At 41.1% G+C, this 26,822-nt stretch overlaps 5 protein-coding genes across 8 annotated transcripts; 3 read left to right on the top strand and 2 right to left on the bottom strand.

Annotated features, from left to right (window-relative positions):
* The first annotated feature begins 1,268 nt into the window (after positions 1-1,268).
* LOC108116542 lies at positions 1,269-13,614 on the top strand. 2 transcript variants are annotated; one of them, XM_017228480.2, is made up of 5 exons: positions 1,269-1,336; positions 1,685-1,742; positions 9,332-9,494; positions 9,880-9,978; positions 13,296-13,614. In XM_017228480.2, exons 2-5 carry the CDS (start codon positions 1,734-1,736, stop codon positions 13,430-13,432), a joined length of 408 nt encoding a protein of 135 aa, XP_017083969.1. In that variant the 5' UTR covers positions 1,269-1,336; positions 1,685-1,733; the 3' UTR covers positions 13,433-13,614. The 2 variants fall into 2 exon arrangements, with proteins under 2 accessions (XP_017083969.1, XP_017083970.1); XM_017228481.2 differs by lacking the exon at positions 13,296-13,614 and adding an exon at positions 10,199-10,557.
* Positions 13,615-15,880: 2,266 nt separating this feature from the next.
* Positions 15,881-17,253, top strand: LOC108116700 (cysteine and histidine-rich domain-containing protein). Its single transcript, XM_017228717.2, has 4 exons — positions 15,881-16,035; positions 16,105-16,655; positions 16,717-16,911; positions 16,963-17,253. Exons 1-4 carry the CDS (start codon positions 15,975-15,977, stop codon positions 17,218-17,220), a joined length of 1,065 nt encoding a protein of 354 aa, XP_017084206.1. The 5' UTR covers positions 15,881-15,974; the 3' UTR covers positions 17,221-17,253.
* On the bottom strand, positions 17,217-18,178 carry LOC108116701 (RWD domain-containing protein 1). Its single transcript, XM_017228718.2, has 2 exons — positions 18,012-18,178; positions 17,217-17,956 (listed from the first exon to the last, which is right to left on the bottom strand). The coding sequence occupies exons 1-2, from the start codon at positions 18,085-18,087 to the stop codon at positions 17,298-17,300; spliced, it is 735 nt and encodes a 244-aa protein (XP_017084207.1). The 5' UTR covers positions 18,088-18,178; the 3' UTR covers positions 17,217-17,297.
* An 803-nt stretch (positions 18,179-18,981) lies between these two features.
* Positions 18,982-23,463, bottom strand: LOC108116712 (structural maintenance of chromosomes protein 6). 2 transcript variants are annotated; one of them, XM_017228734.2, is made up of 14 exons: positions 23,372-23,463; positions 23,003-23,293; positions 22,724-22,943; positions 22,393-22,666; positions 22,205-22,331; positions 22,072-22,149; positions 21,837-22,009; positions 21,378-21,775; positions 20,923-21,322; positions 20,393-20,855; positions 19,721-20,332; positions 19,438-19,656; positions 19,247-19,377; positions 18,982-19,188 (listed from the first exon to the last, which is right to left on the bottom strand). In XM_017228734.2, exons 2-14 carry the CDS (start codon positions 23,258-23,260, stop codon positions 19,167-19,169), a joined length of 3,375 nt encoding a protein of 1,124 aa, XP_017084223.2. In that variant the 5' UTR covers positions 23,261-23,293; positions 23,372-23,463; the 3' UTR covers positions 18,982-19,166. The 2 variants fall into 2 exon arrangements, with proteins under 2 accessions (XP_017084223.2, XP_017084222.2); XM_017228733.2 differs by having other exon boundaries at positions 23,003-23,273; positions 23,340-23,461.
* A 282-nt stretch (positions 23,464-23,745) lies between these two features.
* Positions 23,746-26,762, top strand: LOC108116586 (NFX1-type zinc finger-containing protein 1). 2 transcript variants are annotated; one of them, XM_017228529.1, is made up of 5 exons: positions 23,746-23,900; positions 23,960-24,936; positions 24,998-25,165; positions 25,221-26,384; positions 26,444-26,762. In XM_017228529.1, exons 1-5 carry the CDS (start codon positions 23,774-23,776, stop codon positions 26,726-26,728), a joined length of 2,721 nt encoding a protein of 906 aa, XP_017084018.1. In that variant the 5' UTR covers positions 23,746-23,773; the 3' UTR covers positions 26,729-26,762. The 2 variants fall into 2 exon arrangements, with proteins under 2 accessions (XP_017084018.1, XP_017084019.1); XM_017228530.1 differs by having other exon boundaries at positions 23,870-23,900; positions 23,960-24,016.
* Positions 26,763-26,822: the final 60 nt, after the last annotated feature.

Below are 26,822 nucleotides of genomic sequence, written 5' to 3'. Positions count from 1 at the left end.
ATCTAAATCTAAAGTGTTTCATAAGTTAAAGATATAAATATCTTAAATATAATTCAGCTGTAAGTTACTGACATATCAAAAATAATGAAAATTCAAAAATTGAAGTTATACCTTTATGACTTTTATAATTTATCTTTTGTATAACTTTATTTTTTTCAAAACGTCTTAGAATATTCCTCTCTTCATCAGTTTCTATAACCCTTAGTAAAGAGTATCAGTTATTAGTCAATCGCTTCGACTTTGGCGGTTGCAGCCAGCCAAGGAGCTTTTGTGGCCAGCTGTGATTTGAACTTGAACTTGCTCCCGCTCCAGCTCCCCCTAGCCCCCCTTAGACCCCATCCCTTCTTCGCCACGACTTGTCGCATAAAACAGCTAACATAAAAAAACCCCAACACGAACGAATTGCTCGCATAGCAGCAAACAAACAAGTGTGCAAATCGTATAAGATTAAAGTTAATCAAGCATGACAAGCATTCCTCATGAATTTCACATTTATCGCTGTTTTTTTGTTTTTGTTTAAGGGCCACACAGTCGGCCAGACAAATGTCAATCGTTTAACGATACACTTAAGCCAGGAAAAAAGATGCCGCCGGATTCTACTGGGGCATGGAATTCTACACTTCCGGCCGAGAACGGACGTATTATGATCATATAATTATGATTCAGATTATGCATATTGCCATTCTTAATCACTGAAGCGAGCGTAACGTAAATTGTCATTTAAATCAAACGAATATCCAGTGAATTTCATGGTCAAGTGGAACTGTCAGAGGCGGAAGAAATTGCCAAAAGCCTCGTCTCAAGCAGTGTTTGTTTTTATATTTTCACCTGCAATCAAGTCAAGGTGTTGCCAGCTTTCCAATTACATATGCTAGATACATTGATTTGCATAAGCATCGCCAGCTGATCGACCCGTTTGTGCACCGAAAACCAAAACTGGTTACCGGAACCGAGCCGATGAATATTGATTCGCTAGAAAGTTGAATTCGCTACTGCTGCAGTTTAGCCATAAACATTAACATTAACTGATTCCCTTGCAGAGAACAAACATCACGTGGCCGGGGGTGAATGCAAAAAGCCAATAGCACGTAGACACCCAACAATCAAATCCAAAACCAAATCCAAGCGAATAACAACAAGAAAAACTCACTCAAATCTCCATCAAAACCCACTCAAAACAAACGCACGACAGCGCCGTCGACGGCGGCAGAGATCGGGCCATGCTTTATATAAAATCAACTGAGCATATCTGTTGGAATTCATTAAACGTTTTACTGCACAGGCCGACGTACAGCGGTTCGAGATCCGAGATCCAAAAACCCGAGAGCTCCACCGTGTAAGACCCCAGCATTTTGGAGTGCAAGTACTACTGCTCTGCAGTTCACAGCCTTTTCGATTCAGTTTTTCCTGGCTTCGCGTGTTCGTCGGTTTTTCCAGCCATAAATCACATACGTAAAATAAGCTATAAAAAAAGGAGAAAAAAATCACAACTCATCAAAATAACGCATTGCTGCATTTGTTTACGAAACTCGAAACCAAAGAATTTACCAAATAAACGTAAAAAATTAATGAAATACCCAAGTCGATTATAAATTCAACGCTATAAACGTTTTCCGTGTTAAGCAAATGAAAAGTGCAAGTGTTTAAGTCAGATATAATACAAATATTTGTTAACTAATTGCAGCTTCTAAACACGCTCAACACATTCAGCGCAGCTCAATCAACCAGCAAATATGAAATTCGTAAGTATTTTTGGTTCATTTTTTTTGTTTTTCCTCGTTAGCCAGCAAGTTTGTTGCCTAAGTCTTTCGTTTTTTCGCGACAATTGTCACAGCATTTGCATGGTTCGCTAATGCAGCGTAATTGTTAACACGTTTGAGCCTCGTTTAAGCCGCAAATGAAGTCAACTATTTCGGTTTGACAGTTGCCAAATGACTGCCCCGCTCGACCAAGTCATTGTTTGCTCCCCAAGAATTTTTATTGGGCCCTGGCACTCTAATTTATGGTCCACGGCGTCGTGTGTCAGCGGGCCATGAAAGCCAGGCCACCGCCTCGATATGTCTATATCCATATAAGCCATATATAAGTTTATGTCCATTATTTTCGATGACCATCCACGTTTCAAGGCGCTGAAAATGTTTGATGGAAATTTGAATGCGTATGGCCAAAATATGCATATTTCAAACTTAGTTTTTCGGCATAATTCGATCTTGATAGGAAGTTTATGAGCGAGATGGGAATGCTGTACTGCTGGTTTCAATATTTGATTTTATACATTTCTTTTAATTTCACATAAAAGTTTTTATTTCGTAATTTTGTATTTTCACTTTCGTTTGATTATTCAAAAAAACAAAACCAGTTGGTTTTTATTATCACATCAAAATGTTATTGATTTAAAATGCATAAATGAAATGTTTGCTAAAGCAAACCTTAATTTAATTTTTGACTTAATAATTCTTAATCTCGTTCTGAATATGAGTATTATATATTTCCTTATAATTTAATCAAAATTAAAATTTCCGCACATTTAATATGATTTATTTTAAGAACAAACTGGTTTCTCAGTGAATTTCATTCATTAAAACAAAATTCAAATGATCAAATTCTAAGAGACCTACAAACTTTTTTAAGGCATTCATTTAGGCAGTTTTTTTAGAGTTTTTAATAAATTTATTGATCTAAACTTTTGGATATTTCCAATGCTTGATGAGTAACCCCGCCACCAAATAAAACCTCTTTACGCAATCTTTTCAAGCGGGTAAAGCCAAGCGGTTAGTTAAACTAATTTTCATAAACGTTGGTTTATTTTCCCATCAGATTCTGAATCATGTCATAATTTATAGGTCAATGAAACACGAAATTACATGCCTCTAAAAAGATTTAATAAGAAGTCCAAAGCGTTTCCGCCCCGCAAGTCGGCAATCAAGTCGAGTAGCCAGCAATTACATGGGAAAACGCACGCAAAATCGCAGTCGTACGCGCGCGCAAAAACATATATCTCTCAAGTTCACGATGAAGGCCATTGAGATCTGTGATCCGGCGTAAGGGGCTAGGGGATAGGGGCCGGCGGAGTTCATAGACGATTGGCAGACAAGAAAACGAGCCAAGAAAAAAAAACGTGCCTGGGCATGCGTTTTGTAGCCTAATTGAAAAGTGCGATACACACGCGCCAATGGCCAAGAGCCGAAATGCCAAAGCCAAGACCAATTGCCAGTGGCCGGCTGACCAACTTCTCGTGTCCAATTGCGTGTCCCAAGCCGGCTCCCAGCCAGTCAATACCAAAAAAAAAAAACATAAAACCAAACCCCAGATGCAGTCATGAATGAATCAAATGAACCGAAGCGAAGCTGTGCGTGGAAAATGGCAAAGCTAAAAATCAAACTTAAACATTATAAAAATGCAAGCGTGCATTGCATTGGAAAATGGCTTATGCAATAGCCCCATTCGGGTGCTGAAAGAGGGGGGCTATCCAGGTAGGCCACCACTGGCACCCTGGGAAACCGCAATCAACGTCGCTCTCGATTAGGATTCGACCATGCACACGAACAAGATTTATTAATTGCTCTCAGTAAAGTCAGTTAATCGCTCCAGCAGATGTCCGTCCACTTTAGTCAACATACAATGTTGCTGAATTTTGCACGCCTTGCGTGTGGAAATTCAAATTAATTGCCATGCATACTCTTACAATTTGATGTCGTATTTTTAGTTTTTATTTGTATTTTGGATCTGGGTTTTTGGATTCGGTTGCGCTTGGCTTCCCTCTAATGAAGATGTCACGCCGGAAAGTGCCGATTTCTCAATGCCCAAGTACGGGGACGACGACAAGTCCACTCCGTGCATAATTACTCGAAGCACAGTTTTTGTTTGGGTTTTTGTTTTGGTTTTCAGCTCTGGGTCAGGTGAAGATATAGACGTTATATTGCATAAGTCTCTAAAAATATCACAGATATAAAGTTAATTAGAAAGGAATAAGAGAGTTGGAGAAGTTTTCCAAAAACTATGGCCTATTATTGTTCATCCAGAAACCCAACCCGTTACCACTTCCAAGGAGAAACATTTAAGTCAGCTCTTGAAAACCGTTGAACACTTTAGTCTCCGCAGCAGTGGGACATTCCGAACAGGAGACACCGCTTTCTGGGGCCCCGAAGCCATGTCATTCGATATCGTCCCATCGGACGAAACGGGCTCGACAATTTTTATTATAGTTTTCTGTCACTGGACAGCGATTAGCGTTGGAGTTGGCATAGGATTTCTCGGGCTCTCGAGTTGCGTTGGACATGGCTGTCGCAATAGCACGACTGCAGTGCCGGGATTCGGATAGCCTGATAGCCTAGATAGTTGTCCATGTGTCCATGTAGTCAGTCACTCAGTTGGCCAGTCGTCAGGTCAGTTGGCGGGGTACTCATAGCAAGTGCATGGCAAACGAACACATGTCCAGTTGGGGTTCAAAAATACCAAAAACCAAAAGGCTGCCCACATGCAACGTTCAGTTGCGAAAAGTATGGTATTTCTGTGTAGATATTCGCGGTCCATTACCATATTTATGAGGCATGTGCGTCGTCGTCGTCGTCGTCGCCGTTGTCTGGCGCTGTGTTTGGCATTTTGTCAGACTCTAAACGATACAAATTTGCCCGAGTTGCAGCTGGAAACCAGTTTGAACTTGAACCCATTTCACTGGCAGGAAAAAGGAAAAATCTGAGAATCAGAGAAAAATCGAAATAAACTCAATTCTCACGCTGCACGACCATTGGCAATTTGCACTTCCTAGCCAAATTGATGTTTAATAATTCAATTACAATTGACAATAGATTGGGCAACGATCAGCGGGGCAGCTGGCCACGAAGTCGCCAACTGACTCCATTTCCCACCTATTAAACACAATTCAAAGTAATTTGAAGCGGCAGTCGTCGGGTTTTTTTCTTTGTTTTCTTTGCTTTTGCATTTGCCTTTGCTTTTCCAATAACTGTTGCCACTTTGAGTTGGTTGCACCTACTACTCTACAGCATCCAACACTTTGCACCCATTCCAGCTTCGGACAAGCGGCGTTATTTGCGTTTGAGAGTCCAAGCTCCCGGAGCTCTTAACTCTTAGCTCTTAACTCCTAACGCTTAACTCAAGCTTCCGTGTTGAAAGTCAGCCAAATTGTTGCTCAATCGAGCATTGACCCCTCTGCCAAAAAAAAGTCAGTAAAGTTAAAAAAAATCCAAACACTGGGCGTTGCTATCGTTAACAAAAGATAACAATAATGACTCGTGTTTCGGGGCGAGTTCAATTGTCTGGCTTCGATCACACATTCACTTTTCCATCTGCGTGTAGTTTTCACATAAAATTAATCACAGCCGACTGGGCAAATGACAAATCGGTTAAAGTTTAAATATAAACAAGATTAATTAGCAGCTGTTCGCCTGCCACCTGGTTATCCATCAGTTTACCCAGCTTTTCCAAAACTCCCTCTCTGAGTCATGCAAATTTAGTTTTTTTTCTGACTGCAAGTTAAACTTCTGGACCAAATCGAACCCATTGAAAGTCTGTAGTTTCGATTACCTGTTGCGCTGGCCAAAGCAATAAATATAACTCATTTTATAGTGCACATTGTGGAAGCCAATCAAAATCTAAACGCCAATAAAATGCCAGCGCATAAATGAAAAATCAAATTGAAAATTTGAAGGGAGTAGCTGGATGGAGTTTAGTTTTGTAGCGAATGCCTTGTGGAAAGTGGCTTAAGTAGAGCAACTCAGGACTTTTAGATAGTGATTGTTGTGGTATCTTTAGTTAAGATTTCTTATTTTTGATAAGTGATAACCAAAAAGCAATTAGTTAGGTGGAAAAATCGAAAGGAGGAAACCGTATATCAGTTCAGTTGGCCTCTAAATACACTGAACTTTAAGTTATCTTTGTAACTAAATAAACTTCTCAGAAGAGTTGCTCATTTTATAACATATATCAAAACTTTTATATCTTATCTTAAAAGTTAAAGCATCCTAAAAGACTTCCCCATTTAAGGGCAGTATCACGCCTAATAACTATTAATTTGTTTACTTTTTAAGCTGTCAAAATATAAGCCTCTTTGCAGGTTAAAACTCCTTAAGGAAAACGGGGATTACAAGTCAATTTTTATTCAATTTCAACTGCCAGAAAAGTCAGCTTGCAGGGATTTGCATACTTAGGTATATACGAGTATCTGCAGCATGACAGAGCTATTATACCCCAAATCCAGGGGCTATCAGCGTTCGGGGCTAACGAGACAATGTACCTATCGTCGTCTGTCCATGACCAGTGCTCCAGCTCCAACTCCACCAAGCAGCTCCAAGTTTTTTAACTTGACTTTATATGCGCTGGCACGCTCACATGTTGCTGCACTTAATCATTGTTGTGGGTGGGTGGGTTTTATTTTCGCATGAGCCGCCGTTGGCCAACAGCTAAAATAGAAAAAACAGCCACCGAAGTGGTGCCTGTGTGCCTGCGTGCCTCGATATCTGAATTGTGTGTTGTAGTTTCAGCCCGAGTGTTTTATAGCAGCCCAAGTCGCCCAATTACGAAATCATATCTAAGGTCATTTGTTCGGCTAATTTGTTGGAATTTCAGTTAGCTTTTGGGGGTGGTGGCCCAGGAAGACCGCAGGCATTGTTCCCAATCCCACAGCCGCACTAATTAGCCTCCAATTAAAAGCCACTAAATTAGCCAAAGCGATTACTTTCAAATTCGGCATCTGTGAAGCTGTGATCTCGCGGCATTCGCGGAATTCCAGATGCAAACAGCCGGCTGTCGACATTTTGACGGCTACATGTGTTTACATAGTAGACGTCTGGTGTCTGTATTTTCTGGCCAGTGGTCAGTGGCACAGATGAAGGGGACAACCAGTAGAGCAACCGAACCCAAACACAGCGATGAAAAATCAAGACAGATGGATCTAATTTGTTTAGCTCGGTTTTGAATGCCTCCTCTAGTTGCAGTCTGTGTCACATTTCCGTTTAGGCCATTTATGTAGGAAGCTTGATTGGTTTTACATCTATTAAGTAACATGTTTTGGCAGTCCAAGGAAAATATTTTTACTGGCTAATAAATTTATGCTTTATTACTAGCATTTATTTAAAGACCAATCTAGGTCTTTTTGGTTTTATAAACAATTTCTCAAAAATACCAAAACTAATACCTTGAACAAAGATTTATATAAAGATTAAAACAATATGAAACTAATAAAATGACAAAATTAATAACAAATTAAGCAGCTGAATAAATTTAAGATTCACACCTCTGGAAAACCCGTTTCCATAAATCATTGCTTATGAATTTCAATAAGACCTTAAATAGATGTCATATTAAACTGCGATGAATTAAAGCTGCTTCCGCACTTTAAAGTCAATACTAAGTAATCATCGCAAATGAATTACTAGCTGTCCATAAACTTAATCCCCAGATCAGATCATTACTCACTGATCAAGTGAGTCTAAGTGACAGACCTGTAGCACTCATGTTTTCCGTCAGTAGTTCCCTTAACGATCACATGTTAGCCGCTCTTGAGAACTGGCTAAAACCGATTCCTGCGCCACTGTTTCACTTTTGTTTTTTTGGATGTGGCAATAGGCTCTGAGCTGAAGTTTTCTTTTAGTTTTAGTTTCAACCAATAGCAACAACAAGTTGAGTTACAACAACACCAAAACAACGGCGGCAGCAAACAAGAATTAATTAAAACAATTTTTTCACAAGTCGCGCTGGCTTGTTGGCAACTTTGCGACCAACCGCCTCGTTTGCATATTTTGTGATTATTTTGTAGCATATTTTGGCTAATAGCAATTAGCGTTATTGTTGCATTTGGGCCTCAGATCCCTCCCTTTTGATCCCTCTAAAACTAAAAAAAACAACAAAAAATCGAAGGCGCGGCCCATTAAGCAATTAATGAGGCCCGAAAAACTTTATGCAACATTTGCATTAGCAGGTTGCACTATATATGATACATACTCGTACATGTTTAGTAAATGTAAGCAAACGGGTGCATTTTGAAAATGATTGTCCAATCGATCGGGCCAGCAAAGAAAACCCGTTCTATTAAGTCAAATTTGCCCTATGATTAAAGTCAGTCTGCCAGCCGAATGACGACGGCCTTAACTAAGACGTTCGACTTCGACACAGGTCCGAAGACAGCCGTAGTGGAGATTTATGAACCAGTCTGCTAGACAATTTGCACAGCATGTGGCTCCCATTCCATTACCACCCACCACCGATCTCCGTCTCCATTGGCCATTAGCATCCCAAGCTATCGACCAGGAGATTGGGGTCAGTGGGAAAATAATCGCAGCCGTGATTGCTATTTAACAAATTTATCACACTTCGGCGCATTTGTGGCGGCTCAACGTGATGTGCATTGAAAATAAACTGAATAAAGCTTACATTTTCCAATGGCTTTTGTTGGGCTTTCAATTTGCTTCGATATAAAATCCAAGCATATAAAAGGAACTTACTTAATGCAACCAGATCGAATTGAATATATTTTGCCTTGGGTCAGACACCATTTGAAGTGGAAAAACTTCCTGGAGCCCAACAACTGTAATTAAGATTTTATTTTTCCAAAGCACTTGCAATCGCAAATCAACTGCCACATACTGGGTTGTTAAATGAACAATTAAATATAATATGCTCACACATTTTAACCCAACATGCAGGTCCAATTAAAAGTTGCAGAACGGACACCTAACTGATATTTAAGTGTTTCGCAAAAAGGATCAGGTGCTGGGATAATTTTGTGACTTACATTTTCTTTTAGCTGATTGTTAAATGCAAGAATCTTAAACTTAAGTACTTATATTTATCTATAAACTACTACTCAATCACATTTAACAATGAATAATCCATTGAATGTGCCACTTGACTGTTCCCTTATTACCAACAAGATCAAATTGGGTCATATTTGTCATAAATCCGTCATGGGCCATTGCCTTAGTTGACGTGGCAAATTGCAGAGGTCTTTTTGGCCATCGACCAGAACCGAAATCGAATCGGTGGCGAACTGAAACTGCTAATGGCACTCCGGTAACTGGGTACTTGGCACTCCGGCACTCTTAACTTTCTGGGCTTCTGGGCCCGTGCTCAAGGCGACTGCACTTGACCGGTACCGAAAGCGTACCATGTGGCATTCTGCGTCTTGCGTTTGTTATTTAATTGTCGGCTTATGGCATTGGCACACATTTCCACGGCTTAATTGCTTTGGCCAGCGTGTAACCAGTGCAATTGGCCCGTTCATGCCGTCATACCATATGTTTACAATCCGCTAGATATATCCAAATAACCAAGAAATACCCATTTAACCATGTGCATTGTCCACTTCCACTTGCAGTTAGTCACCATCGCCGCCGCCCTCTGCCTCTTCGTGGCCTATGCCGCGGGTCAGCAATACTTTCTGGGCCAGTTCCCCAGCCGAGCTCGCTTTGGATTCGATCCCGTGGCGCTAGCAGGACCCTCGTCGGCCACACAGGTCCGGGATCCCCGACAGAACAGAGGTGAGTATATGGATTATCTATATATGGAGTATATAACTTAAGTTTAAGTTAAGGCAACTCACTAAAACTCACTTAAGGAGAGTCTGGCTGCTGTTATGGCCACTTAAAATTTACACTACAATTTTCACATTAATTTGTTTGTTTAATGATTTTGCATGGCTAATTTGTAGTAGTTAATTTGCAGTAAAACGTTTCTATTTCATTATCTTTTTAGCGTTGTTTTAATTAAAAGTACACCATTTGTCTGTTACAAAATATACATAATTTTTAAAGTATTTTCTATAAATTAAACAATTTAAAAGTTGCCTTTCAGAAGTATTAAATGAGGTAGAAAACAAACTTATATTTGTTTTCATATTTATAATATATTTCAATCCCCTTGCAGGACCCGTTGTGTTCCCCCCATCCCCACCTGATGCAGTGGACGAGTCCAGCGGCGTGATCGTTGGCGCCTCCGGATATGGTTTTGTGCCACCTCAGCAAAGTAATGCGAACCTCATTAAACGCACTGTTTAAACACAAGCTAAGATAGATGCTCCTCCATCTCACTCACACAAAAACAACCACGCACACACACACACAGTCCTAGAAGAGAAAAGCTTTATTAGTGCAATATGTAGCCGTGTTTTTTGTTGTTATTTCTTTGTTATTTTGTTAAATAATTACCCAGTAATTTGCAATCCACACAAATGTCTTATTCGCAGGAAAACTCTCTGGTTAAAGTAACAAATCAACCCCACACCGAATACCAAATCTACCCCACACCACACCGATTACCAGTAATTAACCCAAAGTACACACGCATGCACAAACACACACACACACACTATATGCACGTCAGCACCGGAAACGGAAATGCGTCCCTCTTAGCTAATTACAGGCACCCACAAAAAAGAAAAACACCAAAAGACCCACTAACTTGGCACCCAACTTCCCTAACCTTCCCCCTTCCCCCTCTTCCTTAAAAATAATAAAATTAACATTTAGTTAGTTTAATTAGCTTGAAAACGCAATGTTTATTACCACCTTATTGTTTCGTTTTGTATTTTGATTTTATCTTATGATTTTCGCTTCTTTTTAATTTATATTTCAAATTGGAATTGTATTTTGATTTTATGATTTATTTTATTTTACTTTATTTTATTTGTAACAAAAATCTAAATTTAAATTATGAATAAACCGAAAAATATAAGAAAAAAGACACTATTTAATTCTGTTCGCAGCATTTCGATTTTGCATTTTTCGTTTTGCCAATGCACCATTAGAGCTGTATCTTATGTATGTTTTGAATATGGATAAGCACTCAAATAGCTGATCAGTGATCACTGATCACCGCGGTGGCAATTATTTTAAGCGCACATAAAACTAGCGCCTAATTAACAGCTCCGATCCGGCTTTGAAGTGCGGCGGCACAGCGATTGGATGCCTGGAAATAAACGACTGAGACGCAGACGCCGACGCCAACGAAGACGGAACTGGGGGAAAATCATGCGACTGTGACCACTTCCAATTCGACCAGGGCATGCTCTCTCCCTTTCCTCTCGACCAGCTTCACACTTGGCGGAGCAGGCCGCAGATGAACACATGTACTCCAGGTGGCTATGTTTGTGGCCAATTGGGAAGCGGGACAAAACGATGGGAATGTAAATGAGGAGATAAGCCAAATTAGGAGCCGTATTCCTTGGCTTTTCAAGGTGTGATCTTTGCAGGGAACAAGACAAGACAAGAAGGGCTTTCTAACTTTTAAAAGAAGTTTGTAAGTTAAAAGATATAACTTCTTATATTAGGTGAAACAAAAGACTTAGGAAACAAACTTGAAAACTGTTTAGATTTTTAAGCAAAAGACTTAGATAACGAACTTGAAATAGCTTTATTTAGCATTTTCTTTTTTAAAATTTGTATATTAAAAAGTTGAGATATACTAGTACTATTAAAATGTTTATGCTAAAAATTAAATCTTATGTGCTGAGTGATAAAAGTTAAAATCTATAACAAACTCAAGTTTTAAGGCTTAGAAAGATTAATGGCCAATATTATTCCAAAACCAATATCTGCCCAATGGTTTGCTTGTGGTTTTTAGTTTCTAATAGTTTTTTAATAGTTTTTTAATCGTTTTTGTTACAACTGTAGAACGAAATGCCTAGGCGAATCGAAATAACCTTAGCTTGTAGAGCAAATCTAAACAGTTTCCTTAACGATCCGAGCAGAAGCAGGTGCTGTATCAACAATTGCCGCTTGCTATTCGCGACTCCAGCTCAGACCGCAAATGGTCCCGTGCCGGATTCAAAGCGGAGTAGGTAGGAGCAAAGAATCTGGTCTGGCGAGGAATGGAATGGAGGGAATGGAGCACAGACTTCAGCCAGACGAAGTCAATGATATGCGCGACTAATGCGACTTGGCTGGCTTTTGCATTTGCCGCATGCAAAATATGTTGGCAGTTGATTTTCGGTTTTTTTTCTTTTCATTTTCATTTTCGAGCTCAGCTTGCTCTGCTCTGTGTTTTTGCATATCGATTTTGAGCATGCAGAAATGGAGCAACTTTTTCTGTCTGTTTTGCGACCTGGAGGACTCCAAGCTCATTGTACAAATGAATGGAAAGACATTTCACAATGGACTCGGGCGCGAGAAACAAAAAGCGTAAAAATCGTTTGCGGCAACGACGCTAAGTTGAGATAATTTTTACAATTTGACAATTTATGCACGATTGCTGAAAAAACGCCAGAGCCTGAGAGTCGACAAGGACCAGCCATTGTGTAATTAACTTTGCATGGCAAAAGTTCTCTCTCTCCCTCTCTCTCTCTCTCTGTGTAACCCAAAAGCCGCAGAGTCATAAAGCCATGTGGTTACGCAGTGGGATTCGGCTTCCTGATGAGGACTGCCTGCGGCTAGGAGGCCCACTGGCCCACTGCACCCGCAGGCCATGGTAATGGTTATGGCAGCACCAATCTATAACTGAAGCCGCAGCGTAACAATTGCCCAAGACTGGCGTAGATTAATGGCAGCTCCCCCGCCCATTACACTCGCTCCCCTTCTGATTTAGTTCCAGGCATGAATTCGAGCGGCGATTGGCCTGCCCGCAATTGGGCAATCTCCAGCCGCAGCCACCCACCACAATTACACAAAGAGAAGTTAGCTTAGTCGAAGGCTTCCCTCCAATCACAGGTTTTTGTTCTTTAAATAGTTATCCATTGTAGCACCAAGCATCAAATGAGGTTTTAGATCGTTCAAAGCTGCTATGGGTAAACAAAAGACTTAAGAAACGAACTTGAAACTTTTTTTAGCTCTTAATGCTGTATTTTTATTCTCTTTATTGTAATTGATCATTTGCAACGGCTATCCATAGGGTTTTTCACAAAATATCTACAAAATGTAGTTAAATAATATTCCCAGTGTACATACCGATGGTGCAGGGGTAGTCAATGTGGCCAAATGTGACCGACATTCTAATCAAAATGGCTGGGCGTTGTCAGACGGACGGACGACTCGGTGGACAATCAATGGCGATCGGCTAACGACTGTGACGTCGACTCCGTGTGATTGCAGTGGCGATTGTGATTGACGGAGTGAGCTTTAAACCCCAGCGTGACCTTCGAGGCTGTGTCATTGGGTGACGCCCACGCTTGGAATTCACAACAACCACCGCCACCACCACTTGGCACCACCGCAGCAAACCACAATTAATCCCCAAATACCCCCTCCTCCCTCCAAAAGTGCACTTGCCCAATATAACCAATAATGCAATATTAATCACGCCGCGTAGTGTGAGAAACCCAATTAAATTGTATTTGTTTGTTCGAACAGCAGCGGCCGCTGTGGCAGTGGCGGCGGCGGGGGATCCGTCAACGTTCTTTAGCACCACATTCCAGACCCCCGACACCGCCTATGCGACATATAACTTCTTCGGAAGTCCGTATACTACGAGATTTAGATACTTCTAAGACGGCTGGAGCTGTGGCCAAAGTCGAAAACCCAAGTCATGTTGAGTGGTCAGTGGTCGAAAAGCCGCAGGATGCACTGACTGCAGCCGGAGAACTAGGAGCAAGAGCTGGAGACTAGAAACAATTTTCTTGTAAATAAATGTGTTAACTCTTATTAACAAATAAATAGGAAAAGTGTTTTTAACTTAAATGAGGATCATGTTCTGTACAAACTAGTTCAACTGGATCTCTAACTTTGATTTGTTAAGTGATACCTTAAAATAAAAATCTAATTTCATATTTAGAATATTTTAGAATAATTTCTGTTCGGAAAAAAAGTGGGTAATGTATTCAAAGTTTTCACACTCTCAAAAGTAAGTATATCCAAAATCTCATTATAATGGTATTAAATTATGGTAGAAGCTAACAAGACATCCCCCAATTTTGCCCCAATTTTGATTGGCAAACAAAAGACTTGAGAAACGAACTTGAGAGCGTGCAGAGCTCAAATCATTTGCATTGCGGCGGCCTAATTGCAAAATCCATCTTCAGTTTTTCAGCTTTGAAATTGGCAGCCAATCGGCAATCGACGATAAGGACAAGTAGGCTAAGTATTGGCAATGGTAACTGGGCAATCGGAGCACGCACGTCTTGGGCATCGTCAGTGGCTCTGGAATGCTGCGAATGTTTTTGCCATTGCGGGAAATCTGTGCAATATGACATGACAGCCAGCGCCACAATTGCATGTTTGCTGTTGCCTGCTGCTACTGCTGTTGCCATTGTATGCTAAACTACGTATACGCCCCGGCGGCCGGGGCAAAACACAAAAGCTGGAGCCAAAGTCAAAACGGGCGGTGTTAATTTCCAGTGACACTGGCGATGTTGCGACCACTCGCCGCCCGTTATATTTATTTATTTATTTACTTGTATTTCTGCAATTGTCAAAAGCCAAAAGCCGCACTGCCTCGCACCAGAAAAAAGTCCACAATTCTCGTTCGGTTTCACAACAATGGGCAACGGATCATTAGCAATGGCATGATTCACAGCCGCAGCCAACAGCCGAATGTGCCTGTGGAGCTGCGGAAAACGCTGACTTTGTCATAATTTTATTTTTATTTGAAGTGCGGCACAGGAACAGCGCCAGGCCAGGCCAGGCGTGTTGATAACCTTGTTGACCACAAGAATTTCCAGCGAAACGACAATTTGAAAGAGAGCACAGTAAAAAATGAAATAGAAACGCAATTTTTAGGTCTTAAGTAAACTTTCTGATGATTCAAATATTTTTGAAAAATTTTCGGGGTAACATAATTTTTTTTTGTGAAAAATATTTACTTTTGGTACCTTAAATGCAGAAATGTGTCGAATTAGAAAAGCAAGCTCATCGAGGTATAACATTCTATGGTATATTTGGAGCATTATTGGCCTAGTTATGGACATAATAATGAGACTTTGAGGAGAAAATCTGAGATAACCAATTTTCGCATTTTCGATAAGGGGTAACATAAATTTTTTGTGAAAAATGATTAACATTTTTCTTTTCAAAGTTTAAATGCAGTTTGACTAGGAAGTAGAAAGAAGCTTTAAATGGTATGGCGTTTCGTATGGCGTTTTCCATATTGACTTACTTATAAACATTTCATTTAATTTTGAACCAGTTACAGCTTTTCTTGCCGTGTGCAAGTTCATTTAATGCTCTGACACCGCGGGCAATAAATGAAAATGAAACCGTGAAAACGTGTGTATATGACTGAGTGTGACAAATAAACAATCATGCAAGGCGGAGACATTACCTGGGGCCCCCGGGAACCAGTTAAAAGTTACCCAAGACAAAGACTCCCGGTGCCCGCCCATTCTTTGATCTAATTTCAAAGTGTCGTTTAGCCAGTTCCGTGCAAAAATCACGTAGCCAAAGCAGCGGTGACCTTCAAGTGATTTTTGCGAATAATGGTTTTTAGTTCAATTCCGTCTTGCAATTAGCAAATTCTATAAAGACTGGCAATGGCCTGCCGAACAGTGGCAGTAATTAACATAATTCCAAATTTACTATCACTTTTAATTGCTCTGCATTTGCGACTGCTGGCCTTTCCAAACCAACCAGCGATTAGTGGTGGTCGAAAAGCTGCTATTTGTCACATACTCCAAGGCACTGGCAGTCACAGATTACATTTATATCATGGCTTTTAATGTTCTAACAATCACAGATTTAAATCAAATAAATGGAATGCTAGATCAGGAAATTAAGAAAGCAATAATTTTGCTCGATAAATAAATCAAAGGTTTCACCTCCTTAGAACGAATAAATATCTCCAAATATATCCGTAAAACTTTTCCCCGCTTCAGCATTTAAAGTAAAACTATTTCGAATTCATTAGTATTTCTATAATTTTAAATTATCGCGGTTACATTTCTAGTGTGACCGCTTCATACCAATGTTCAATTACCAACACCTTGTCAGTTTAACAAATTAGAGCCTTCTAGTCTGGTCACATTGTCCCATACACTGCGAATATTCTAGATTTTAAGCGAATTTTTTCTACTTTAAGCTACCCCAAACACAGTTAACATGCAGCAATGCTATAACAGAGGCTGTGGCCAGCTATTTGATCCGACGACCAACAACGATGGTAAGCTGTCAACGGTTTTATCAAAGCACATGTGTGATACAAGTTTGACCCCCCGCTAATTCCGCCTAGAATCTTGCCGGCACCATCCGGGAGAACCCTTTTTCCATGACGCTTACAAAGGTTGGGCCTGCTGCAACAAGAAGTCAGTGGATTTTACCGAGTTCCTTAACATCAAGGGCTGCACTTTAGCAAAACACAACAATGTCAAGCCTCCAGAGCCAGAGAAACCAGTCAAGGATGAGTCGGACAAGGACGAGGTCATCGAGGTACGCGCTCCAATCCGAGAAGCTCTACCTCGACCACCCATTGAATCACCGCTGACTGTTCTGCTACCCACGGTGGCACCCGCTTTGAAAGAGATCGTTTTTACCGCCAAAACTCCAGTATCGGAGAAATCCAGCGACACCATCGAGGTGGGCACCAGTTGTAAGAACAACGGCTGCTCATACTCGTTCGCGGCCACTAGCAGCGATTTCGGCGAGTGCACCTACCATCCAGGAGTGCCCATCTTCCATGAAGGCCTCAAGTTTTGGTCATGTTGCCAGAAACGAACCTCGGACTTTGCACAGTTCATGGCGCAGAAGGGATGTGCCTATGGGCAGCATAAATGGGTGAAGGAGGTGGGTAGTTAGGAAGAAGTTCTATGAAAAACCAAACTTATTTTTCGATTTGCACTTCCAGAATGAGGACAAAAAGGTTGTGCAATGCCGCTATGATTGGCACCAGACGGCCACCAATGTAGTAGTGGCCATTTATGCCAAAAAATATGACTACAGCCAGAGTCTGGTTGAGCTTAATCCAATCAGGCTGCACGTCAACCTAATCTTTCCCGAGCAGGACAACGCCAGGTTTGACTTGGATCTGGAATTGCGCGGAGTATGTCCTAAAATGTGACTGGGATTTTTAGCTAACCTTTTTTTTTTACAGATTGTCGACGTGAGCAAGGCCAGTGCGCATATGTACGGCACAAAAGTGGAGATTACTCTACCCAAACTGGAGCCCGGCTCTTGGTCGAACCTGAATTTTCCCAATAAGAAACTGCCAGCAGCCAAAAAGAGTCAGGCAGAAGAAAAGTCAAAGGAGGAGGACAGCGACGAAGAGTTCTTCGACTTGGACGACATCAAATCGGAGACCAGTTACCGCCTGTCTGAGATGAGCTTGCAGAACCAAAATAACTTAGATTAATAAACGAGTTGGCATTTAATGTTATATACAATACACGAACATGCCTTGGAGAACTATTCATTTCACTTTAGAGCCACTTAATCATCATCGTCGTCCGCTCCAGGCACCCAATCCTCATCATCGTCATCATCCAAATCCAACTCGCCGAGGTCCTGAAACAAAGCCTCATCGATTTTGACGTTTTCAATGTTTTCGCCCGCCTCCAGAAGGAACTTAATATCCGAATCGTTGAGTGTGGTGTCTAACATGAAGAGTTCACGTCCAGTCTGTTTCTTAGACACATTGTTCTTTTCCCGCTTAGCAGCAATGCCGGTGCTCTCCTCGAAATCAAGTTTCCAAGTAAGGAATGATTCCACCGTTACCCGAGTACCCTCGAATTTTTTGCGCTCCTCTTCCTCAACTTCCCTCAGCTTCTGTTCACGCATTTCCTCCTGATGGAATTTGTGCTCGTCCCACCGCTCGTTCAGCCACTCCTGGGCACTGCTTACCAGCGAGAAGATCATCTCCATGCCAAGGTTCTCCTCTATTGTCTTCTGCAGATGTTCCAGAAGGCCCGTTTCGAAAGAGTCCTCAAAGTTTTCCGGTTCCTCGATTTCCACAACGGGCGCTCCATCCGGATATGTGGCTGTGTATGTGAAGACCAGTTTGCAGGACAGCCCGTTCTCTGGCTCCTCTGCATTGTACTCCTCCGTGGCAATGGGAATCTGGAATTTGTGGTGTGGCTCCGTGGCGAGAACTGTAAAGCCGCTTTTTGAGCTTGACTTCTAGGGAAATGTTATGCTCCTACTTACTTTCCATTTCCCCACAGTATATAGAGTCCAGCGCCTCGACCTCGTTCGTCTGGTCTTCCTTGTAATTGCGGCTCATTGTGCAAACTTTGTAAGTTTAACAAATAAATAAGACAAATTTGTTGCCGCCGCGTTGAGGTTACTGACAGCTGATGGTTAGTGCACGGTCAAATTGCTTGATGACTCCCGGAAGTGTTGCCAGCTTGTACGTGCCGAGGTTGCCACATCGAAAAAAAGTGTGTTACTAATTCGAATTTTTATTTCTTAAGCATTTATGTTTTGTTTTTATTCCCGGTTCTCGTAAAGTGACATGTATGTTATAATGTTATGTTATATAACCAAGCGTTTCCGACCCTATAAAGTATATATATGTATGTATATTCTTGATCAGTATCAATAGCGAAGTCGATTAAGCCATGTCCGTCTGTACGTCTGTCCGTATGAACTTTGAGATCTCAGGAACTATAAAAGATAGCAAGTTGCGATTAAGCATGAAGATTCTTGTCCCTACGCAGCGCAAGTTTATTACAGCATCCTGCCACGCCCACTCTAACGCCCACAAATCGCGAAAAATTAAAATCGCTGAAATCTCAGGAACTATTAGAGCTAGAAAGTTGAGATTAGGTACATATGTACGAGATGTCTTGAGATGCCATTGCATCTTATGGTTGTACCATTATCACGCCACACCCACTCTTACGCTCACCATGCTCGAAAGATGGTTTTAGCTTTTTGTAGAAAATCCACGCCCACTTTAACGCCCAAAAAACCCGGAAAACCTAAAATTAATGAAAATCACGGGAAATATAAGAACTGGAAAGTTATAATACGAGATTTAGAGATGTCACTGCATGCTTTTTCTGAAAAAAGGTGGCGCTTGTGAATTTCCACTACACAAAATAAATATTTTAAAATTGTGTAAAACAGTAACTGGTATCTTATAGTCGCGGGATCCAACTATAGCGTTTATTCTTTTTTCTTTATATTTTTTTAAACTTACGAATTACATTTTAACGTTTAAACTAATTTAACAATAAATTGTAGTCCTTAATCCTACGTACAGATAAATATTTAATTTTTGTTCCTTAACTTTAAAAATAGTTGATACTGATGCTTCGTCGTCCTGCAACTTCCTAGTATATATATTTGTTTACGGCTTTACCGGTCGGGAGCCTCCAATCTGGCCAGAAAAAAATGAAATATAAAAAGGTATTTAAATCAAAAAATTACAATCATACTTGTGCACTGTAATGTGATTGCTAGCCTCGACCTTGGTATCCTGGGGCGTAAGAAAACAATACTGACGAGACAACCACTCCAAACCCTCGCCGATGAGGATTTCCGTAATAAACTTGCGGTTTACTTCGTCCTGAAAATATTTATATTTTTTAGAACATCAACATAAATGACTCACATTAGGCAATTTTACCGTAAACACATCGTATTCGTCCAGAAAATAGAAAGGATGATCTGAAGTGCTCCAAAGTCCTTTTAGCAAAGAAACTGTGGTGAATGAACGTTCACCACCTGACAAGCTCCTCGTGTTAGATGTTTCATTTCCACTGGGTGGAAAAACGTTGATCTTCCACGTCTTCTCCCTATCGCTCGTCTCAAAACTAACTTTAAACTTTCGCATAGCCAGTGCTTGCTGTAAATTATTAAGGATTACAGTTTTTAAGGTAATAACATAATTCTACTATAATTTAAGTTACCTCAAACTGAAACTGAACCATTGTGAAGTAATGATGGCGCGATCTCTGGAAAAGCTGCGCCCTTTGATGGTACGCCATGCGTAGCTTCTTGATCACGGATTCGACCACAGCCAAGTGCCGAGCTTGAAGACCCAGGTCGTTTCGCAGATCTACCAAAGCTCTCTCTAACTCTTCGGGATTGTAGTTTAACTGCTCCACCTGCTTGATTTTCGACTTGTAGCGACTAATCGATTCGCGAATTTGTTCCTCTGACTGCGTCGTGGCTACAAACTCTCCCAATTTCTCGGCATCGCTTCGAGCCTTCTCCAAATCACTCAGCACGGTCGCCTTCTCGCTGAGCATTTTCCTTTCGAGCTCCATTGTTTTCTGCAAATTTTTTGTATTTTCTTCATAGTGAAGATCAAGACTACGGATCTTGCTTTCCACTTCGCGAGCCTCGGTGTCGAGTGTGGAAAGCTTTTCTTGAATACCTTCAAGAGCTCTCTTTTCTTCGGCTTCAACTGCCTCTAATGACTCCTTCTTTTCTTGTATAACTTTAAGTTTTTTCTGCAGCATTTCTCGTTCCTCTTTGCATTTTTCAATTTTTTCGCCACTGTCGGCTAAATGAGATTTCTATAAAAATAATACAATACAATACCATATGACAGTTAGAATATTAGAACTTGAACCTACCAAACGATCATATTCGGGCAGCTCTTGGTAATCAAAGTTTTGTAACTCCATTATTTGCTGCATTGCCCGCTGATTTCTTGATTGATGCTGACCAATCAGGGCGCTTTTCTTTGTTATCTCTTGATGGCTATTTTCCAGTACCTTTCTATGTTGCATGTAGTCTCTCTCCAAAGAAGCTTCTTTTTCCTCAAGATCACTTTGCTCCATATGCAGTTGGCGGATGCGATCGTCAACATTTATATGAATATATCTCGCAGGATTTATTTTAGTCGAATAGACTGCATAATTGGGCGATGGTATGTACTCCAATCCTAGGCTGGGAACCAGAACTCGCGTCAGATTGGGCGGCACATTCTCAGTGTCGGATGTGAGGAACTCAGCAGTCTCCTTGGACTCCGTTACCAGAACCGTTTCAATTCGTAGCATATCAATGAGGTAGTTCATTACCACTGGATCATCGCAGCTAGAAATACAAGATGTTTTTAAAATAAGCAAAGCGATACATGAACTAATTACACTTTTAAGCATACCTAATTTCATCGATGAGAACTGTGGTATTCTGCGTGGTTGGTCGCACCTTGTTCCTGGAGACATCGTAAACGCGATCCGTAAAGGGACTTGTGATAATGGTGGGCATAGTACCGCCGGCGAACTTGTTCTGCAACAACATACGCAACGACTGACGTTCACTATCTGAGCTAACGATAAAGGAACGTAGGCAGGACATGAGTTGGCTCTCGACCAGATCCCTGTACTCTGGCTTGGGAGCACTAATATACTGGCCCAGAGGTCCTCGTGGCATCCTGTGCATATTGGAGCCGGCATATTGAGTTCGTAAGGCATGCACAACCTGTATCGCTTGCTCACCGTAGACGGACAGTTTATTCGATTTATTGCGAGAAAGCGCCTCAATTTCATAACTGATTTTCTCTGTAAAAACTCAAGATATAAGGAACGATATAAGACAAAAAGATGAATAACTCACGCTTTGATTTATGCAGTTGTAATCTGTCATTTTTTATAGCATCTACCCTCTCTTGAACTGCGTTTAGTTCCCGCTTAATTAGTTGCTGCTCTTCCCGCAACTTGGTGATGATATCTTCGCTGTCAGCTACCTGCTTCTTCAACGCCTCCATCTTATTGACGTGCTGCTCACGCTGATCTTTCACCCGATTGAAGTCGGCGTGGTAGTTTTCAATAAGTTTCTCACATTCATCATAAGCGTGTTGATCTTCTCGCAAACGTCGTTCGGAGTTCACGATCTGAGCTTTAACATTGCTGACTTTTAAATGCAGATCCTGTACTGCCCGCTTTGCTGATCTCAGTTTTTCCTCCTGAACTGCGTAGGTTTCTAATGCTTGATTTTTTGTAGCTTTAAAAGCGCTAAACAAAAAGATTATTTATACAATTTAAATATATATCTTAAGATTTTAACTGGACTCACCTTAGCTGTTGTGTCATAGTAGCTTGCGTAGTCTCTTTTTTGGATGTGGTATGCTCTAGCTTGGTCTTTTTGTTTTCTATCAGTTTAATCGAGTGTTCTAGGTTTTCCAGTTCTTTTTGGTAATGCGTGACAGCCATCCATGCCAATTTGATTTTACACTGTTCCAATTTTTCCTTAATAAAAAAAGAGTGTATAAGTATTAGGTATTATTATTTTATATATTTATTATACATACCTTGACAACTTCCTTATCCCTAAGTATAGACAGCTTTTCCTCTTCAGCTTCAACTTGTTTGGCAACCACATCACGTTTCTGTTGAATTCAGAGATATATATTAAGACAGGAAATATTATAAATTATACTCCACCTTTTCAAGTTGTTCCAGGTCTTGTGTGAAATGGCCTCGCTGTGCATGGCACTCGGTGAGGCTGCTAGTACAAACATCCAGTTGAGTTGCTTTCATCAGCAGTTTGTAATTTGATGCTGGCTCCAATCTGCAAATAACAAAACAAGCTTAGAAGGCACTTATTTAATAGGGTGTGAGGATTGTTTTACTCTTTCAGAAATTCACGCGCCGCCTCCTGATTCAGCACGAAAATGGGATTCTCCACATTGATACCAAAGCAGAGCAGCATGCGTCTGATCTCGGACACTTTCTTAGAGACGCTTTTGCCTCGAGCATCTTGTAGATCGTAGGTTGAGGAGGACTGTCGTATTTGACGCACAACAGTGAGATGTGGTCCAAAAACGTCCGCTTTGAAGGGTCGCAATCCCGTATTGGAAAGCGTTATGGCTATGGTGGCACTTGCTTGGCCGTTTTTTATAAGCTCTGAAATACATACATATGTTAAAATTCGGAAAGGATTTACACTTTTATTGAACTTACTCTGTATACTGCTGGCTCTGTTGGTGGCTCTAGCGCTGCTAGTCAGGCCCAGAGCCAACGCGGTGATCACAGCACTCTTGCCACTGCCATTATTGCCCACTAGGAAGTTGATATTGGGTCCAAACTCCATAAATAGATTTGAGTGACACATAAAGTTGGTAAGACGCATGGAAATCACTTTGCCACAGCGGTCAAATGCTGTAGGTATGGATAGCTCCGACTAGATAAAGAAAGGATAACTTAAATATTTACGTGATGGTATATATTACTAAGCCCTACCGTAAGATTAAAAGTGCCAGCATGCTGTGATATGTTTTGACCGTTTTGGAATGCACGCATGCCTTGAGATCTTGCAGACTGCGAAGTAGACGCTTCTTCAAAACTCTCCGAATCTTCTTTTTCGGCTTCCCGTTCTGCCTCATATTCGGTTTGGTTAAAATGTTTGCTCCTCTTGCTACTTGGACCTGCCATGGAACTGTCGTTATCCGATCCAGGCGATGGCATCCGCCGAGTCCTGCCCCGGCGACTTCGCTCCATTGCGCTTAGTTATCTTTGGGTAAATTGCGCGCGCTGATTTGAAAGTAAACAACGGGATATAAGCCAGCTTTATACATACGTGGTTTAATTGTAAGATTTTAAACAAATTACTTAGGTCGTTGCGATGGAAATAATTATAATGCTAAATAAACCGAAACGCGATATCTAATATAATTACGCGAAATTATGCCACAACAATCAACTCCCCTAGCTTCAGTGTGCCCAGATCCTAAAAAATTCATTCGTCCATAAAATGACACGTTTTTACACAGGTACAGTAAATATTCATTTGCATGGAAAACAAGAAATAGTTTGTATGTTTAAGACTGTTTTGCTGAAAATCTTATAGATATATAGTCTTCTAATTAATATATTTCAGAATCTGTATTTAATAGATTATGTCATTATATGCTTTATCCGTAGGTTGCTTTTCCTTCTTAACTAGTTTTTACTTTATGTTTTTATTTTGCCTTGCTAGCTTTTTATCTGCGACGCAATTTTGCACGAAACACTATGTCAAGTTCCGATGAAGATTGGTTCGATCAGGATGAGGAAAAATTGTTGCAGGGTCTGGAGAAAAAGGTGAAGTCCCTGGAATTTAAGAAAAATGAGGAGCACATTAAATACACCCCTCCTGCGGGTACGTATTTTACCGAAGTATTAACACAATTTTACTATTTAGTTTCATGAATTTCATAGGACATTACTTAAAGCAACTCAACTTGGAGGCCACTTCTGTGGATGCCGGAAGCGACGGTAAGGCAGCTGGTCGATTTTCCCTTTCCGATTTAACTAGGGCTCAAAAACTGCCACCCGTTGACATGTTCCTGTACTTCTTGTCTGAGGAGCGAGATCTTTTTGTAAATCAATTGCTGGCCAATGATAGTGTTAAACGTGTCGGCCTGTTCGTGGATATCTTGAAATCCCTCTGTCAACTTGAGTTAGGCGGATTTGATGAAGAGTTCCTGTCGGCTTTTAGCCGACAATCTGTGCTTCTGGACAAGATAAAAAATCTATTGCTGGCTAAGGCTTCTGTGGGTAAATGCGATGACGATTCAGCACTGATATTGACTCACATTAAGTGGCTACTTTTACGAGCCCATAAGCTTGGAGTACTTGGTGGTCAGGGTTACGAATTGGTTGAGTTATACAAAAAACTGGCTGCTTCCTTTAAAAGCGACTTGATTGATGGCCTGGAAGTATTTACCAGGAATGTTTCACAACATGTCAAGGGACAAATCTATCCAACGCTGGACAAGTTATTGGGCAAGAAAGACACAACGGAATCCTCTGAGGACGAACTCCCTGTATCCAATAAAGTGGTCCAATACCTGAACACTCAGCGAAAATTACTGTGCGATGATTTTTCAGTTCCCTTATACGAGTTTGTGCAGCAACTGCGTGTTGGATCAGATCTGAAAGATCTGGAACAACAGCGACTTCTGTGGTATAATACGTACTTAGCTTTAAATCCGCAGTTTGCCGAGGCCCAGCGCCACAGCCTAGTTTTCCTTAAAGTGAAATTCAATGAAGGAAAATCGAGCAAAGGAGTCAACAATGGGTTGGCCGACATAAAATCAGGAGCATTGTTGTGCCTTACAACGAGTTTGGCCTTTGATGATCTTATTCTGGCCGCCGTTGGTTACACTGAGCCGGAAAAACTTAAAGAGGGTTGTGTTAGTAATACATTTACTATTATTAATGCCAATACTTTAAATATATTATTTATATTTACAGTTAAGTGTACAGATTGTCAAACAATATAATATTGGAAGCATCTACGACCGACCATTGATAATGTTCCAGACGCCTGTGTTTTTCGAACCGTATCTTAGGGTTCACAACTACCTTAGTACCTGCAGCGCGGATCAGTTCCCCATGCGTCGCTATATTATAGATGGAAAAGTAAGCATATTGTAACAAAACAAATACGGTAATGTACAAACTATCATTTATTTAGTTGGAGATACCATTGCCGGCGTATAGAGAACCAAAAGTAAATCTGAGTCATAATGGCAAGACGTTTACGATGGACAAACTGCCTGAAGATCTACCTCTTAATGAGAGTCAGAGGAAAGCTTTCAAGGAGGCCTATAGCAGAGAGTTCAGCATAATTCAAGGACCTCCAGGCACGGGCAAAACGCACCTTTCAGTCGAATTGGTTAAAAGCTTGATCCAGAACGCCAAAGTTCTAGGCACTGGTCCAATCATTGTGCTGACCTATACCAACGACTCGCTGGACAAATTCCTCGTGAAGGTGTCGCAATACACCGAAGAAATACTTCGCTTCGGATGTCAGACCCGAAATCCACAAATAGCCAAGTTCAATGTGAGAACCATGATTAATCCGGATTTAGTCCCAGCTCGCTTAAAGCGGATTTGGTGGCTGGTAAACTGTGAATACAAGAAAAAGTTTCAGAACTTGCAAACCCTGTACGCAAACTTTGATGGCAGCGAAGAGAGCTACCAGCAGACTCTGGCAGCGCAAGAACAAGTGCACCAAGTGGCTGAGCGGATCGACACGCTTCGTATGGTTTTCCAGTTCTTTCTGGCAAAGGACAAGGATCTGCTCGCCATGACCACTACGTGTGCGGCTCGCCTGAACTTTCTGTTCCGATTACTGCAATCAAAGTGCGTTATCTTTGAGGAAGCAGCCGAAATTCAAGAGGCACACATCGTGGCGTGCCTTACGCCGCACACGGAACATGTCATCCTCGTCGGTGATCACAAGCAGCTTCAACCGATCACCGGCAGCAGTAAAGTGCCACAAGTCTCCCTTTTCGAACGCCTTATCGTGGCTGGTTTGCCCTTCTCATTTCTTAATCTTCAGTATCGCATGCGTCCCTGCATTTCAAAGCTACTGGTGCCAAGCATTTATAATGAATTGCAGTGTTCAGACTCTGTAAAAGAATACGAAGACATCCGCCTTGTGGACAGAAACTTGTTTCTTGTGCAACACGACCAACCAGAGCAGCGCGCCGCTGACATGTCCTTTGAGAATCCCTACGAAGCTGACATGTTAGCAAACTTAGCTGAGTTTCTCATTAATAAGGCTAAATATGAGCATAGTGATATTGTGATACTTTCACCTTACAATGCGCAAATAGAGTGCATTAAGAAAGCGGTTTGTAAATAGAGAAAATATTTTGCATTTTAATTATAATATGACTTCCTTTTTTTTAGCTTCCCCGAAAATATCGGGTAAAGGTGGCAAGTGTGGATAGTTTCCAAGGCCTGGAGGCCAATATTGTCCTGCTTTCGCTAGTACGTAGCAATCCGTCCGGCCAAATTGGATTTCTGCGTCTTCAAAATCGGGTGTGTGTGGCCCTATCTCGTGCCCGTTGGGGTCTGTACATCATTGGGAATCTAGAGATGTTGAAGAAATCCTACCCAAAGCTTTGGTGTCCCATTGCCAAGCGTTTGGAAGATAACTGCGCCGTTGGCGAGATTTTTCCCACTAATAATTAAATGTGTAAATACATTTGATTCTCTTTTGACTTTATTTTTATGCGTATTGATGAGGGGTTTCGGTGATTTGAAGATTGCCTGCCGATGTGCGCCT

Source organism: Drosophila eugracilis, unplaced genomic scaffold (assembly GCF_018153835.1).
Source record: "Drosophila eugracilis isolate 14026-0451.02 unplaced genomic scaffold, ASM1815383v1 contig_75, whole genome shotgun sequence".
Lineage (NCBI taxonomy): Eukaryota > Metazoa > Arthropoda > Insecta > Diptera > Drosophilidae > Drosophila > Drosophila eugracilis.
The sequence above is the reverse complement of the archived record's forward strand: the minus strand, read 5'-3'. Positions and strand labels throughout refer to the sequence as shown.